Raw genomic sequence first — 18,369 nt, 5'->3', positions numbered from 1 at the left:
TGTTCATTGAACAAGTATTTGTTGTGGGTGAGCTCTCCACTCAGGCTAGCATGACAAGGATGTAGATGGCATCATTGCCTTCCATGTAGTCAGTGTTCACAGTACAACCTTAACCCTGGAGCTTGAACTCAAGGCCTGGATGCTGTCCCTAACCTCATTTGCTCAATGCCAGCTCTCTACCACTGAGCCACAGCTCCACTTCTCTCTTTTGATGGTTAATTGGAGACAAGAGTCTCACAGATCTCCCTGCTTGGGCAGGCTTTGAACCTTGAGCCTCAGATCTCAGCATCTAGAGTAGTTAGGATTACAGGTATGAGCCACTTTTGCCCAGGCTCCACTTTTAAACCCCAAGGGCGACCCAAAAAGAAAAGGGTATCTAACAGTAAAATTTTGTTTTCCCAGCCCAGGTCCTGAGGTCAAGCCCCAGAACCAGCGCAAATCAAAAGATGTCCAACAGTAAAATTTTGCTTCTCCAGCCCCATGCTTCAGTAGAATGTATCTTTCCTGAGATTTTTCTTTTCTTTTCTTTTTTCTTTTTTCTTGGAGGGGGGAGTCTGGTCATGGGGCCTGAACTCTGGGCCTGAGCACTGTCCCTCAGCTCTTCAGCTTAAGGCTAGCGCTCTACGAGCCACTTCTGGCTTTTTTCTTTTTGCTTATGTGGTGCTGAGGAATCGAACCCAAGGCCTCACGCATGCAAGGCAAGCGTTCTACCACTGAGCCACCTTTCCAGCCCTGTTTCCTGAGATATTTTTACTAATTATTTTTGCTCTGCTATTCACTTTATTTTTCTATTAGTTTTTGACAAGTACTCAAAGATTCACTTAAGACAGAACTTTTATCTAAACTTTTAGAGTATAGTTGCTTTCCTTCATGTTAAAAAGTACAGAAATGAGCCAAATTTTATGATTCACTCTAGTAACCCTAGCTAGTTAGATGGCTGAGAATAGAAGGAGGGATGATTGAAGGCCATCCTCATCAGAAAAATTTGAAAGACCTGTTCTCAAGCAACCCACAGTTGAGTACAGTAGCATATGTCTGCCATATCAAGCTATATGGAAGGTTAAGATTGGGTCGATGCAGTTGTAGTAAAGTCTAGGTGGGAAAGTTAATGAGACTCCCTTTCTACTTAGGGAAGCTAGACGCAGTAGCATGAACCTAGGATCTCAGCAATGGAAAGAAGCCTAATGTAAGCAGATAAAGCTCAAGTATTATACCTGGGCAGGAAGCAAGACCCTACCAAAAAAATAACTAGTAAAAAACAGGGCGGGATGTATGGCTCAAGTGGTAGAGCACTGACCTAGCAAGTGCCAATTTCTGCTTTCAGACACCAGCATTGCTCCATTATCCAATGATTTTTCCTAGTCTACTGTTTACATTGTTCTCTGAATACATTTTCTAAGCAAAAGAAAAAGTGGGACCAGACATAATGGGCACACATTAATCTTAGCTACTGCGGGAAGTATACATCAAAGGAGTGGTTAGAAGCTAGTCCCAGATAAAAAACACAAGAGGCTATCCAAAAACTATCTAAAGCATAAAAGGTTTACCTTCCTAGCAAGCAAGAGACCCTGAGTTCAAACCCTAGGGGGAAGAAGAGTGAAACAATGAGAGTGGTAAATGTTCTATTAAAATCATGTCACCTTAACACATTTGTATGTGTATATACTTATATGTAGGTATAATTCCTAACTACCTAATACTTTGAAGCTCTATTTAAAATTTATAATTATAAAATGTTGGTCTGCTTTTAAGAGCATGGATCACACAGGAAGAAAGCAAATTAAAATTTCAAAGTCAACACTCAGGTTAGAAGTAGACTATGCAGCAAATGGTATAAGTGAGTAGGGGAAGAAAAGAAAGAAAACAGGTAGAAAAAGATGATACAGCCCACCTATAGGGTTTCGACTCCCTTTAAATGATAAACACTTTTCCCTGCAGAGCAGCCTATAGTAACAATAAAACCGTGAGACTGGCCGAGTGGCATTTTCTACTTGCCAGGGAAAAGACATGGGTTGCCATGATGATGGTTTTTTTTTTTTTGACTTACGGTGAAATTAAGGGGGGAAATACAGTGGTCTAGTAGTCTCAGGACTAGTCATTCACATCTGATACTTGAATTGAAAGCATTTCAGTGTTTATGCATATTAAGTCTTGAGTTGTTCTATGGCTTAACTGGCTTTAACAGCAGTCCTAGTCAGTATAATGGGTCATGGCACCAGAAACGTTTCTCAGCAAGATTCAGAAACTCGCCCTGTTCAAATCCTGGGCCCATTAGGTCTGTGCCATTCCTCTATTGGACAGGAAACACACCTTCAGGCTGTGTTACTAAGGGTTAACTGGCTTGGGGAAAATCAAGAATGCTAAGGGATCAAGACATGACATGCTGCCCTTTGTTTGTAGCTCCAGATCAAAATATACAATTATACATGCCAAATAAATTCAAAACCTGTAAGGTAGGAAAAGAGGGGTGGCTCTGACGACAGGTGCCAGAAGCATTAAATAACCTCCTCAGACAAGGTGCACCACTGTTGTCTTCAATGCTGCAGGGTCCCCCAGTCTGGCATTTTCCCCCTTGCTAGACAATGTGCATTCACTGCTGGAGTCTCTGTTAAGCCTCCGTCTCCCAGACCTGCTGGCTCCTGGTGCCCCAGCTGACACAGAGGTGCCTTTGTGAGTGTAATTACCTTTCCCTGTATTAAAAATAGTCTGTTTAGAGCCCTGTTTGCAGGTAGGGCTAGAATAAGCAAGAATTAGCATGCGTAAAGACCTGCCCTGGCCCTGACTCCTTGATCAGCACCATCCTTCAGGACTAGCTCTTTTCCTACTGTTGGATTGATTGAGCAGGTGTGATAACCATCCAAGTTGAGGAGATTTAAAAGAAAAGGCATGGGGGATAGCTGTGAGCATAGAGGTATGGGGATCCTGTTGTATTTTGACAATTTCCTGTTAGGTAGAGCTGCCAGGATAAAATTTAGTGGATCATTCCAGCAACTTAGGAATTGATCCAGGGCTTCCTCAAGCTTTCAAAAAAATGTGCGCACATCAAAAGGGCAGAAGAAGCAAAATGAATGATTCTTCTTTCATGATGATTCTATAGCCAGTACCTCTAAACCTGTCTTAAGTGACTGGCCAGTTGTGGGTTATGAACCTGAAGTGAATCAAGGTAAAATTTTGAAGAAGTCTTCCTACACCTTGACTTGAGCTGTGATGAAGAGTATTAGAACATAGAATTGGAGCAGAACCAGAGCTCATAGAGGATTATTTACACATGAATTACCTGAAGATGCTTTTTTATTCATATCTGTATATTAGTAGGCCTTTTTATTTACAAAGAAAAAATTATTTTCTTTGGAGAATATTTTAGTGAATACTAAGAGATTAGAAATTTATTTTTCCTAAGAGAAATCTGGCAGTATGATCAAATTATTTGTTCAAACCAGAGAGTTGTGGTTTGCATTATTAATTCTCCTCCAAGTGACTTTACTTTGTACAAAGGAAATTTGGGGGCAGTTGGAGAGCACTGAGGGCAGGTCTGTCTGTAGATCCAGCAAGACTTCAGGCTGGAAAACGTAGACTTTTCATATAAGCCAGAAAGATTGAAAGATGCGTTTTAAGTGGTGCACACTTTGTAATTTATTAATTTTTTAATGGCCAGAGTAGTTCTTCCTGTGTTGCTGACGCAGACTATGTAGCGTTTTCCTTTTATACAAAACAGCTTGCTCAGAATGGTTGATCACTTGGTAAAAATTATACAAAGGACAAGTAGAAATCAAGTCAAACAGGTTTAGTTTCTGATGTAGGACTGGAGAATGGGTGTTCACCACCAAAGTGAAGAAATCATCAAGGAATCTGGGAGAGAAACATTTTCACCCTTGGAACTTTAAAAGGCTTTTCAACATCCTGCTTCCCTTGTTATTGTGTGGGAGCAACAGGTCAGGGATTGCCTTAGGCAGCCTTGCAAATTGGCACCTGCCTTTGTGCCTAAGACCTGGAGGAAGTACTGAGGGAAAGGAGGCCAGGGAAATTTAATAAGTCTGTAAGTTCTTCTCCAGCCTTTTGCAAAGCTAGCTCTCTGTGGGGATTGGGCTTTGATGCCTGGGGTGCCGGAGAAGCGATGGCTACCTCCTGTACCTCCTGACTTAGCCAGAACAGGTTTTGTTTTGCTCTAGGGAGACACCTGAGCAGGTGCTGGGCTGCTGAACAATATAGATCCCAGGAGAGGCAGGCAGCCCTTCTGGTCCCATTTGTCTCTTGCATTTGTACTATAGTGGGTCCTATGTAGACTTTAAGGTTACGATCTCATTTATTCCCAAAGCTTCAAACCCACCACTTCCCTCTGATGGTTTTTAACAGGTGAGAAAGGTTCTTTTGCTCATTACATGGCTACCTAGTGTCAGGGGGGATGATCTTCCCAGTAGGTGTTCTTTGAAGCTCAGTAGATGGGTTCAGTGGTCCCCCCAGGCTCCTTGAAAAACTCAAATTCATTCATTCATATGTCCTCACTTTTCCTGTGTCCCAGGGATGCATATGTCTGATTTCCTGTCTTGTCCTCCTGTGTCTGACCTTTGAATCATATTTATGACACAAAGCATAAGCCTGGGTCACTCTCTCCCCCTTTTTCCAGCTCTGCCCTACCCCTCTGTCTCTTTCTTTCAACATTAACCTTCCAGTACAGAATGACTTTGGGGGGGGGGGGCGGAGGGACGATCATGAGGCTTGAACTCAGAGCCTGGGCACTGTCCCTGAGCTCTTGACAACCAGTTTTGCTAAGTGTTTTATAAATTAAATGAAAGCAGATAACAAGTCCTGACCCCTCATTTGAATAGGCAACAGTGACCCTGGCAGATATAAAGAAAACTCAGCATAACGCTGAAAAGTCTACTACTAAAAGTTGTTCAGTAGAAAGGGTAGAGTTTAAGGTTTAAATGAATGAAGAGGTTGGTATTTAAAAGATGGGTGTTCTTGGCTTAGTCGTCATCAAGAGAGATGCTGAATGAAGAGGTGTTATTTAAGAGATTGATGTACCTGGCTTAATAGTCATCAAAAGAGATGCAGGAGTGATAGGTGTACCTTGATTGATCAAATATGGTGTATTGATAGCTTTACCAGGGAAGAGTTAGGTTTACCATCCATAGGAAATTGTGGAAGTGAACTTACTACAAAGTACTGACATAGGTAAGAATCTTGGGGTCAACCATTAGGACTGTCCCCAAATCAAAGATGATGGTAACATATTTTAATCAAGTAGAAAGAAATGCAGGCAACATTATTAAAGAATGAAGAAGTGATTTAAATTAGACAAAAAAAACAAAGCACAAACTATACATAATAAATTTAAGAAGAAAAATGACTAATCTAGAACCACTCCAGAAGAATTCCAGTTCTGGAGTGTTTGCTAATTTTTATGTTGACTGAATGTTCCAAAACTTTCACTTTTTATTTGCAGTAGGTTTTAGCTATGGGCAGTTTAATTCTTGATACCTTTATGTATTTTTCTATGATAAACACTCCACATTTTATAACCAGAGTGGGGGGATGTGTAGGGGGAGACTTAAAATGGAAAGTAGTAGTACAGCAAAGAAATGAGCACACAGATTGAAATCTCACTGTAAAATGCACACACTGGGAAATGTGGTTAAAGGTAAAAATGAATAGCTATAATAAGAAGCAAAATTTGGATGAGGAATTATACGAGCCTGAAAAGTTACTCCAAATGACTTGTTTACAATGTCAGTACTATGGTGTCAGTAATATGGTGATGGTTTTTACTATAATGATGAAGGCAGAGGTAAGGATTTAATGGACCTTTATTTAATAAATATTTCATATCTAATTTGAATATCACCTGGACAGAGTGGATAGGATTTATAGAAAGGTGTGAAGGTAAGATAGTTTTACTATACCTCCAATATCCTAGCTTCCCAAATTATAACTTTTTAAAGACTGACTCATGAGGGGCTGGGAAGGTGGCTCAGTGGTAGAGCGCTTGTCTTGCATGCATGAGGCCCTGGGTTTGATTCCTCAGCACCACATAAGCAAAAAAAAAAAAAAAGCTGGAAGTGGCGCTGTGGCTCAAGTGGTAGAGCGCGAGCCTTGAGCTGAAGAGCTGAAGGACAGCGCCCAGGCCCAGAATTCAGGCCCCACAACCGGACCCAAAAAAAAAAAAGACTGACTCATGAAAGACTGGTACTACTTTCACGTAGTAACATGATGCTGTAGAACTGTTTCCCTGTGGTTGACAGTTCATGAGATGGAATATGAATACCCACATGCACAGGAAATGGAGGATATTTAACTTATCCATGGCTAAGCTTACTCAGGCATGGCCAGTGTGCCCACCAATTCTGCACACAATTCAGATTCTAAGCATGTGTTCTAGTAGGAAAGATGAGCTAAACTAGGATTAAATTTAATAGGATTAAATTTAAAATTCCTATTTACCTTACTTGTATAAGACAGCTAATATGTTAATTAGGCAGACTTTAGTTTTCTGACCTCTGTTCAGGCAATAGACTTGAATCTATAGTAGTTTCTGGGGGGGGAAAACAAAAAAGTAAGGGTTTTATAATGGAAAAAATCTCAGTTTGAGTCAGGAATAAAATGTATTTATCAGGAAAAAAACCCACAAAAACAAAGTTATAATAACAGATGTGTGATATAAAGTAACTTTTAAGTGATTAGAGCCAGCATGTATCAGACACACCAGATCCAACACTCTTAGACCTTTGTTAATATCAGTAGATATAGATAGAAATTATTTTATAGAATTTATGGTTATTAGAAATCTGTGAGAGAAATGGTATTAAATAATTAAGTGTTGAAAAGCAGTAATTTCCTTCCCATTCAGCCTATTCAAAATATAATATAGGTGTTGTGGTTTTCAGTAGAACATTTCAGTAGAATATTATTCAGTAGAACATTATATCATATTTCTGGGCACTCATCAATTCTCAGGGCCTCTGAATGGCATTATCTTGGCACCAAGAAGTTACTTGGTGAGGACTTTGCTGTAGGAGCTAATTGAGCTATATAGAGCTTTTATATGTGTCAGAGTCACTGTAAATACTTTAAGACTTAAAGGGCAAGCATTTATTAATGTTTTATAAACCCTGGATGGTGGGTAAGTATGTGAATAAATTAAGGGGATCCAAGACTTCCTGAAAAGATATATAATTGTTTTATGTATATGTAATTTTTTTCTGGGAAAGAGTCCAACACTTTCATCAGATTTTCAAGTAGTATAAAAAACGGGGCCCCTTCCTCTTTTCTAATGTGTATACGGAGGCCTCATGACTGTTCCTACCCCATCTACTATCGAGACTACCAAATCTCTTCCAAATGGTAGTAACTTGCCACTAACAGGGACTTGAAAGGATATGACAGCCAGATTTTAATCAAAATTTTAATCAAAATCTGAGCATGAGAACAAAGTTCTTCCCCTCATACAGCCAAATGAATTTTATGTTTAAAAAAAACAAGACTCTGACTTGTTACTTGAAGAATTTGGCTTCTTTTTTACTGCTCATCTTTCAACTTGTGAGTACAAATTTGGTCTTCTCCAGGAATATTTTGTTCTGAGGTGGGTTCCAAAGAAGCTTGATCTTCTCAATGGGATATGTATTACATGTGGTTTTTTTTCTTCCTTTGCAAATGTACAGGGTGCCAAAGCATGCTTTCTGAGGGACATTCCTTTCTCGGCCATCTACTTCCCATGTTATGCTCATGTGAAGGCTTCCTTTGCAAGTGAAGATGGGCACGTTAGCCCAGGAAATCTACTCCTAGCTGGTGCCATAGCTGGTGAGTGTCCTGCATGCAGTTCTGTTGCTGCCTCCTCACCCATCCTCAGTGCCTCCACTCTCCCCAGCCCCCCACCCTCACCTCATACTACAACATGCTGATGGATCATAACAGAAGAAAGATAGGTTGGCTATCGGTTGCTTTGAACAGCAATTGACCATAAATACTGAGAAATGACTGGCAATTTCAGGTGAGCTTAATTTCTGAACTCTAAAAATGGCTCATTAAATATTGGTTCCTTCTGTGGTCTTGTTAGGTGGCCAATTCAAGTTCCGTATTATTCCATAATTTCACTTCAGAGCCTAAGAATGATTCAACTAGAAATTTTTAGTTTTTAAAATTTTTGAGTACTTCTTCCCTGCAGTCCAAACAAAATATTGCATACAAACTTGTCCAAAACTTAAACAATGGTCACTATCATTTAGATAAAAGAAATGTGGTAGAACCAGAATCGAGGGACTGATCCAGACCCATGTTTCCTCCCAGGGTCGTTCAGTTAAAGGGATTGGGTGTGTATCCATTGAACCGCAGAAATAGCGGTCTTTGCAGTGCTGGGTGAAAATATCTGCAGAAAAGGCAGGTATCAACCCCAGTCTGTGCTTTTGTGAACATTCTTGTCCTAAAACCCTTAAGGCTGGAACAATCTGGATAGGCTCTCCAGGGGGTAGCAAACATGTGTGAGTTAACAGAACCTAAGGCAGTCATGGGAAGCCTGACTCCAAATTTTTTGATACAGGTGCTTTTCTCATCTGGTAAGAGGCTAGAAGCAGTTTTCAAAGAATAACATGAGGACAAGCCCCAGCTTTGAGATGCTGTCTGCTTTTGCCCCCCCCCCCCCACACACACCCCTGGTTTATTCTTTTTTTCTCCTCTTTTATTCTTAGTCTTTTTTTCCACAGCTATTGATGAAGGCCTGTGAGGCAAATTTGTTACTTCCTGTCTGCTTAGTAACCCTACTTGCATGAGAAGCTGTAAGACCATAGTTGTACCTATATCAAGAAAGCAGGAACTCGAGTCTGAAATACAGGATTCCCAAAGTTATGTCCAATCTGTCTATCAATTCCCTGTGCCCCACATAGGCCATGCATGCACGAGGCCCTGGGTTCGATTCTTCAGCACCACATAAGCAGAAAAAGCTGGAAGTGGTGCTGTGACTTGAATGGTAGAGCACTAGCCTTGAGCTGAAGAGCTGAGAGATAGTGCCCAGGCCCTGAGTTCAAGCCCCAGGACTGACCAAAAAAAAAGAAGATACATAGTAGAACTCAGATCAAGATTTAGGGCTCTTTCCTGAGCTCTGTTTCCCTTAAAGTACAAAAAATATTTAAGTAACTCTTAGAGAAAATACAAACTGGAAAGCAGTTTCATCTCTGGATAGGAATTTGTTAAAACAATTTATGCCACAAAGCTGGAGAATGTACTAGTGGGTTATTTTTCCTCCCTTATGATTTTTTTCCCTATTTTGTTTTTATGATTTTGAAAGTAACACTCATTGTAAAATAGTTGGAACATTCTGGAAAGAGCAAATAAGAAAATATCCATTATTCTACTGCCAGAAGATACTATTCAGTATATTCTATCCTTCCCTCTTTAATGTTTTCCACAGTTATGAGCATAGTGCACATATAGTTTGCACTTTTTCTTGTATCTTAAGCATTTTGGCCATCAGAGCAAGAGGGTTAGTGATGTGCACAAAGTGTTACAAAGCTACTGAGGATCAGATTCATTTTCCTATGTAGAACTGTGTGACCTGCACAAGTTATTTGATCCTCTTTGGCTTGGTTCTCTTTGTTTGGGGAAAAGAACAGTCTTAGTCTTAACTGATGATTATGGGGATTAAGTGAATTAATAGATATAGAAGTCCAAAGTAAGTCCTAGTATACAATAAATATTCAGAAAGTTCAATAATACTAATTTTATTATTTCAAACTCTAAACAGTTTTAATTGCTACATAATTACATATCCCTTAATCTTAAGCATTCCTTCATTTTTTTTCAAAAACGTATTTTCTTTATTTTTAAAAAAAAATTATTGTTAAGTAGTGGTACAAAGAGGTTACAATTTGTTAAATAGGGATAAGAGTACAATGCATGTGGATGCTTGTCACTGTTGATGAATGTCACTCCTTTCATCATTCTCCCCATATTCCCCCCCATCCCTACCTTCAAGTTACATAGTTCAGTTTTTACATACTGTACAGTGAATATAATGACAGCATTTGCTCACTCATTCTCCCTTCATTCATATGTACCTCCCTTGTTCTCTCCCCAAACAACATGTTTCTGCTTCCTGGTATTCATTTTGGTAAATAATTCATTAGTTGTTCAAAGGAGTTATATCTTTGGATGAAACTTTTAGCTAAGTGATTTTAAAAGAAAGAATCATTAGGCATAAAAGATTTTTCTCCTGTTTACATCAGCGAAGTGAGTTTGTTGGTAAAAAGTGTGATTATAGCCAAGTACCAATGTCTTACTCATGGAATCTTAGCTACAAAGGCGGTTGAGATCCAGAAGGTCAAGGTTCAAAGCCACGAAAATCCATCTCCAATATAATGGACCAAAGCCAACTCTGAGCCAACATGCTCAGCAAGCATGAGACCCTGAGTTCAAAGCTTGTACTGCCCATGACCACCACCACCATTACTCACTACCCCTATCAGCACCACCAGCTCTACCACCACCCACCATCACTTTCACCACCACCACCATCCCAAAAGTAAGAGTATGGTTGTTTGTAAGACATTGCCAAGTTATTTTTAAAAGTTACTTTTGCAGCCATTGACATTCCTGTGCTAATAGAGATACTGCATCAGGGAAATGGATTATGTATATTTATCCATTTCTCCTCAGAAGGATCTAAAAATGTCAGAAAATACATTTTATAGATTCCTTATTGGTCCTAGAAAATGGTAGCATTGGCTTCACTTAGCAACACCCACAAGCAACAGCCACAATGACTTTGAAACTGGACTGGATGATATCCCAACCCAAAACGTTGCCAGGAAGAAGTACTTCTCCTCTGTAAAGAAAGTGAACCTCCAAACAGTAGTGTCCCTGGGGGCTGATGGAGTGGAGACAGCATTAGGATAAACCATAAATGAGTTAAGAGAGCTGTGTGTGCTGCCACTTTGATCTAGTCTGGAGCTTTCAGCAGCATTTACTTGCTAGTTCAGGGCTATGTTATAAAGAAAGGACTCTGGGCCTGGAGAGGTAGTATGGTGCTTTCTTTAAAGCAGGGCAGGTATATGACAATTGCATACCACAGGTGCAGAAAAAAAAATAAAGTAATAGCTTTTTCTCAGAGTAGAAGAACATAAATCCTTCCTGCAGAGTAATACTTTCCTCCTAAGAACCATTTGGAAGGTTTCTGTTCTGCTGACCTGCCCATAGTCCTTTGCATTTTGGGGACTATCTTATTCAAGAGAAAAACCTATAGGGAAAGCAGACCTGGATTATGGTACACGCCATCCTCAGCCACATGCTATGTACAAATCTGCCTGCCCTTTGAACTTGAATATCAGTAGAGTTGGAGGTCTGCAGACAGGAAAGAGCAGCAAGTTTAGTAAACTGAAGAATTGCACAGGAAATCAACAATTCAGGAAACAGAAGAGACCTTTAAAGAGCTGTAATTAAGATCCTCAAAGAGATTTGAAAGTAATAAGTTAGGTAGGGTTTTTTTTTAAATTAATGAAAAGATTGCCAAAATTAAGAATCCAGAAATGATTCTGAACGATACAGTGGTTATGATCAAAGACCACGATAAGCCTTGCACAGTGGCACATTTCTCTCATCCTCCGAGCATTTAGGAGACTGAGACAGGAAGATCTTAAGTTAAAGGACAGCCTAGGCTACATAGCAAGGCTGTCTAAAAAGAAAAACCTAAGTTAGACGTCTGGAAAAAAAAACCAAAAAACCTCTAGAATGTGGTACAAAAATACAGAGATGGAAAAAGATTAATGCAGGAAGTCTAACCTCTACTTAATAGGAGTGCCCCGGGGAGGAGGAATAAGGTGAGAAGCAGAGAAGACAAGTTAGTAAGGAAGATAGGCCTTTCCTCATCTGCAATATAAGATACCCCCCAACCACCAATGTCTGGAACTGTGATTATGTTCCCAGGCACAGCAGCGTTCAGCAGTGAAGCAAAGCTTAGTTTCTCACATGCAGAGACCCACAGATTGCTTCACTGAGATTCTATGCAGCAAAGTGAGAAATGGATTTAAGAACAATGTGGGGTACTTGAAACAGTCAATAAAAATTAAATTTGTGAAGAGGTCTAAATTATATGCATTTACTATACAAGAAGGGTTATTGGGAGACAGATAAAGAAGAGAGGACAGAAGTACTTTAACTTACTTTGCTGGAGGAAAGTACCAAGGCTGACGAATTATACACTTTGTAATGACACTTGTATCACCTATGCATGAACTATTTAAACAGGTATGTCTTTGAAAAGGGAGATAAGTCAAAAAAGAAATAAGTAGTAGCTGAGAAAATGGAAAAGTTTGGAAATAAAACCTATAGCCACAGTAAGTATGAATGGATTCAATGCCTCTGTAAACCAATGCAGTAGATAGTTTTTGAGAGGAACTCTTATGAAATTTGGGGAAATCATGACATAAAATGAAAGCAAGTGGATTTAAAGATGCATGCCAACACTAAATGAGCATAGGAATATTCATGTCAGACCAAGAGGAATTTAGAGATTAAAATAGCATACAGAGCCAGGCACTGGTGGCTCATGCTTGTAATCCTAGCTATCGGGAGGATGAGATCTGAGGATCATGGTTTGAAGCCAGCCTGGGCAGACAAGTCTGAGAGAATCTTATTTTTAACCACCAAAAAAGCCACAAATAGCAGGGCGCTGGTGGCTTACCTCTGTAATCCTAGCTACTCAGGAGGCTGAGATCTGAGAATCACAGTTCAAAGCCAGCCAGGCAGTTAAGTTGGTAAGACTCTTACCTCCAATTAACCACCAGAAACCTAGAAATGGCATTGTGGCTCAAGTGGTAGAGCTAGATCGTCTTGAGTTGAAGAGCTCAGGGACAGCATCCAGGCCCAGAGTTCAAGCCCCATGACCAACAATAACAACAAGACAAAAAGCTACAAGTGGTAGTGTGACTAAAGAGGTAAAGTACCAGTCTTGAGTGAAAAAGCTAAGGGAAGCCCACATGTCCTGAGTTCAAGCCCCAGTACCAGCACATAAAAACAAAACAAAATAACATAGCATTCAGTGGCACAGAGGCTTTTATGAATAGTGATAAAATTCTTTGTTAACCTCTGATAATGGTTGGTATATTAAAAGTTCTCAGTTTCAAAGGTTGAAGAGAACATGAAATTTTTCTCCTTCCTATGGGAACTTCAGCCCACTGCCCTTACTTAGAAACTGACATAAAAATAAGGACAGAGGAGATTAGGAAAACTAGCTTTCTCCTAAAAGAATGATATACTAACCTTTAAACTATAAGTAGAGAAAAATCACATTCCTTATGAATACTTACGAAAAGAATCCAGACCCAAAGCTTGATGTTGCAGTCACATTTTCTTTCCATTGTGAATGGTACTCTGTCCTCCCAATTGCTGACCCCTTGAAGATACACTATGGTTTTTATTGTCTGAGGTGCCCCTTGAATTGTTACTGTCACAGCTGTAGTGGATGGCCACCAAGGATGCACCTTAATCTTAGCCCTTCCTAATAAGCAGGCTACTAGTGTTCTTCCTGTCTTCTAGTCATCCTCCTCTTTATTTCCACATGCTGTGGGAGCAGACAAAACTGAGGCCACTTCATGAATGTACCCTTAGCCCTTGGAATCTGGGAAAACCAGGCAGATTGACTTAGGGACTTAGTCAACTCTAGCCTGGTATCAGCAGCTCTGGTAAGCAAGCTCTTTCTAGTATCTGCCACTCTGCCAGCCTTGCTTTGAAGCTGCCTCCTGCAGGTCTCCAGATTCATTTAGTAAATCCCTATACCAGAAATGTCTTCTCTACAGAGATGTTCACAATTGCTCCTAGGCCCCTAGGAGTCATGGAAGCAGAGAATGACGTGTGTTGTATTCAGGTTGTCATATTCCAACATCCTTCACAACACTAAACCCTTTTGTCAGACAACTACTCTATACATTCTGCACACCATTTCTGTTCCAGTAGTAGTATCTGGTCTCCCTGCTGCCCGTTCACCAACACTGCTCTCTCTACTGGATAAGGACTGTTTATCAAAAGTACCACAGTGGAAAGGTAGCTCTTTGCCCACTTTCTTGCTCAGATGTGTTTCCCAGTCACACTTAGACATGCCTGCCCACCATTGTGTGAAGGATTGTATTGCATGTGGAAAGCTGACTGCCTGCTAAACTCTTTTTAAACCAGGAAGCGAAACAAAATCGGTGGTGTGAACACAGTGGGTTTCTAAGCATTTTTCGTGTTTCCTTCCATTATGTCGGAGAATAAATTCTTGGCTCCAAGTTAAAATAATGCCTCCAAGCTAATAGGAAACTCAGTGTGACTTACCCAGTGAAGTATTGAATATAAAGTGAGCTTTTTCACATGCAAAATTGTAGAGCATTTTATAACAACTGTTACTTAAAATTAGTGTTTGAGGAGCTGAGTAAAGATGGGAGAAAAGAGATTGTTTTAGTAATGTAAAGACAAGCATGTAGAATGTAGATTCACGCATGCTCACACTCACACTGTAACTTTTAAGCTGTCTGTTAGAAGGATGAGATGTAGTTGTGAGCCAGACCATGCTGGTTTGGACAGAAAGTCTTACAGAATTATTAAGCCTTAAAAAAAGCAAGGGAGATTTATGCATCTGCATTTGACCAATTTGGTTTGGAATAGATTCATAATGGAAAAGTAATAAAACCGTAAGAGACAGTGTCTTCTGAGTATAGTCTCACTTTTAAAAAATCTAAACATGGTTGCCCCATTTTGGGTAAAAATGACTGTAGAAAAAAATTACCCATTGGCAATTTTGGGAGGGATTATTGTTGCTGATTCTTTTTCATTGATTATCAGCCAGTGTAAATTTTAAGCCTCTGTCAAATGTTTTTCTAGAGACATCAGTCTTTGGAGAAAGTAAACCTAAAATATTATATGTGTGTGTGTGCGCGCGCACACACACAGTGTTTGCTTAGCTATCAGAACAGTATTTCTGGTGTAACAGAGAGGTTAGGTTTGGAGGGTAAGTGGGTGAATGTGTGAGAGAAGGCACCTCCCGTGACTGCCAGCAGCCAGAAAACCATGAAGAGGAAACACATAATAAGTTTCACCTCTAAAAAATCAGACCTAATAACTTCGCAAGGTTCTGATTTCAACAGGAAAGCAAAAAACATTTTTGAAAAACCACTTTCCCCATTTGTTCCCGACCACTTGAAGTCGCGTTCCTGGTGAATAGTTGCTTAAAATTACTTAGGTATTTAAGAATAGAAACAGAACAAATGATGGCTCTGGATAGAGGGAGCAGGGGAAAGGGTGGGGGGCAGAAGCTGTCATATCTGAGCTTCCCAGCGAGGACAGCAAAATAGGCCTTTTATTGTGCTGGCTTCTTAACTTTCTTTCCACGGCCAGCAGTTCAAAGCACAGTTATTTTTATATAGTGAGAATGTGACCAGACTGAGATGGTGCTGTCTCTCTCCTACAGGTATGCCTGCAGCATCTTTAGTGACCCCTGCTGATGTTATCAAGACTAGATTACAGGTGGCTGCTCGGGCTGGCCAAACCACTTACAGCGGAGTGATAGACTGCTTCAGAAAGATACTACGGGAAGAAGGTCAAAAAGCTTTGTGGAAAGGAGCTGGTGGTATGGAAATAATCGGTTCTTAACTAGCCCTTTGGTATCAGGTAAATTTAAAAAAAAGAAAAATCTAATGATATCCATAATTCCCCCTTTGTTTTCAAAGCTCGAGTATTCCGATCCTCACCGCAGTTTGGTGTCACTTTGCTGACTTATGAACTGCTACAGCAATGGTTCTACATTGATTTTGGAGGAGTGTAAGTATCTTGTGAAATCTGCTGCTAAGTTTCAGCTGTTTCTGACACTCGGCTCTCTTTGCGGCAAGCACATTAGTGTAGACCCTGTGGGGAAACAGAAAAGACTTAGGAAGGAAAATGTTTACAAGATTATTTCAGAGCACACTGCTGACATACAGCTCCTTTACCTTAAATATTTTAACAGGTTTTAAATGTTATTTTATACCAAGTTTAGGAACCCACAGATTCTTACTTGATTTGCTCTCTATTCTTAGAAAACCCGTGGGATCTGAGCCCGTTCCCAAATCCAGGATCACACTACCTGCCCCAAATCCTGATCATGTTGGGGGTTATAGACTGGCAGTTGCAACATTCGCTGGGATTGAAAACAAGTTTGGACTCTACCTACCTCTCTTCAAGCCATCCACGTCTACCTCAGAAGTGACCAGTGGAGACCCCTAGGCAGACTGATGTAGGATGCAGCCTCCAGTAGTGTTGGTACTGCAGGAAGAAGTACCCAACTTGTGCTGAAGCAAAGCTTCACACTTTTCCTTTCTATTTCCTGCTAAAATTCAGGTCAAAGCTTTTTATAAAGTGAAATCCTTTATTCCCTATGTGTTTTCTTAACCAGATCATTATGGAATTATTCTTAATTATTCTTTGGACCTCTTCCCATGGGTCTATGTTTATATCTTTCATGTGCTGGGAGATTTGGTCAATACTAATATAATTTCAGGGAAGGGACAAGGCTCATTAGAAATTAGGGCTCCCCTTCTTGGACTAGAATTACAATCCCAAAGAGACTACCAAAGGGTAGTCGAGAGGGTAGAGTGTTCTGTGTTAAAACTGTTAGGAAACTGGGTCCATATTTATAAAAATGAAAAGCATTGAAAGGAACACACACACATACACACACACAAAGAGATATCAGGAATAGCCAGCCTGGATTCACATTTTAAACATACAGAAATTTTTGTCTCTGGATTATATTATGAGGCTTTTATGTGAAACATGTTTCTTTGTAATGCAAACCACATTGGAGATGTTTAGTAATCATATTCCGTTACTGGTATCAAGACTACGAGGGAAAAGTTCTTGCAGTGTGAGGAAGTGCTTTTGGCATTTTTATTATGTAGACAGAGAAGCTGAGACACAGTATCTCTCTTAGATGTTCTAATTTTTGATAACTACTGTTATGTTGCACATGTACCAATTACTGCCAATCTCAATAAACACTGTAAAAAAAAAAAAATACAGGAACCCTATTGCCCCTACTGGCCCTACTCCTCTCCTGACACCACCTCCGTAATTGGCACCCATTTACTTTTAAGATCCACTTTGTCTTGAATCATGTAAGACAAATAAATTCTAAGGTTTTATTTAATTTGTGGTGCCTTGCATAATGGTCAGAGGCTCATGTATTTTGAAAGTGGAAATAAACTATTTTTCAAGCTATTGAATCGTTTCCTGCTATTCAGTTGTCATAAATGGAGCATTCTGCATGTCAGGATTTGGGGGAGATTATATTCATATTGGTGTGATCATTCGCAGTATTATATAACCTTCATTTTATGGTTCAGAATAATTAGAAACTACTATTATATAACTTTCATTTTATGGTTCAGAATAATTAGAAACTACATTTGATCCTAGATAAGCAAAGCAATAGTGAGTGAACACTTATTCTAGCCATCTCTAGCACTATGAACATGATGATTAACATCATAGAAATTTTCAGTATGTGTTGGACATGAAAATAGTATAAAAAGGTATCACTAAGTTATAGGGTTGGAGTCAATACCATCTACAAGTCTTCCACCAGTTGAGTTTGCTTGTGTTCAAGTGTTATCTTCACCAGAAATGGGACAGGTATCTAATTCCAACTCTCCCTCCCTCTCCCTCACTCTCTCTTCCTCCCTCTCTTCCTCTCTCTCTCTCTCTCTCTCTCTCTCTCTCTCTCTCTCTCTCTCTCTCTCTCTCTCTCCCCCCCTCTCTCTCCCTCTCTCCCTCTCTCCCTTCCTCTCTCTCTCTCTCCCTTTCTCTATTTCTCTCTCTCTCCCTCCCTCCATCCTTCCCTCCCTCCCTCTTTCCCTCCCTCTCTCCTTCCCTCCCCCCCTCTTTCTCTGGTCAGTCATGGGGCTTGGGCACTGGGCCTGGGCACTGTCCCTGAGGTTTTTGGTCAAGGCTAGTGTTCTACCACGTTGAGCCACAGCTCCACTTCCCATCCCATTTTTCAGTGGTAAATTGGAGATGAGTTTTACGAACTTTCCCACCCCGGTTGGCTTTGGACCATGATCCTCAGATCTTAGCATCCTGAGTAGCTAGGATTATAGGCGTGAGCCACCAGTGCCATCTCTTTCTGGCAAAATTAATGGTTGACTTCCTCCTTACTCCCACCATATGATAAATGATAAATATATATAATCTCAAAAACCATTCACAAATCTCCAGATAGGTATGTCTCAGAAATGTGGATGGTATTATAATGACATAGCATCTACCTTTGGTCTTTTTGAATGTAGAGTCATTGAGTCTCTTTATTTTTTCGCTTTACTTGCTCAACATTTTATACAAGATCATCTTTTCATGGCAGAAACACTGACCCAGATGTCA

At 40.1% G+C, this 18,369-nt stretch overlaps 1 protein-coding gene across 3 annotated transcripts in view; it reads left to right on the top strand.

Annotated features, from left to right (window-relative positions):
- Slc25a13 (solute carrier family 25 member 13) overlaps positions 1–17,211 on the top strand; it is a 159,697-nt gene extending 142,486 nt beyond the window's left edge. For all 3 annotated transcript variants that reach the window (XM_069996543.1, XM_069996544.1, XM_069996545.1), the window contains 4 exons: positions 7,659–7,797; positions 15,428–15,586; positions 15,687–15,777; positions 16,032–17,211. In XM_069996543.1, the coding sequence (XP_069852644.1) occupies positions 7,659–7,797; positions 15,428–15,586; positions 15,687–15,777; positions 16,032–16,218 (576 nt within the window). In that variant the 3' untranslated portion in view covers positions 16,219–17,211. The remainder of the gene's footprint in view (positions 1–7,658; positions 7,798–15,427; positions 15,587–15,686; positions 15,778–16,031) is intronic.
- Positions 17,212–18,369: the final 1,158 nt, after the last annotated feature.

The sequence above is a fragment of the Dipodomys merriami genome, unplaced genomic scaffold (assembly GCF_024711535.1).
Source record: "Dipodomys merriami isolate MVZ:Mamm:240054 unplaced genomic scaffold, mDipMer1.0.p SCAF_5, whole genome shotgun sequence".
NCBI lineage: Eukaryota > Metazoa > Chordata > Mammalia > Rodentia > Heteromyidae > Dipodomys > Dipodomys merriami.
This window is presented reverse-complemented; position numbering and strand designations above follow the sequence as displayed.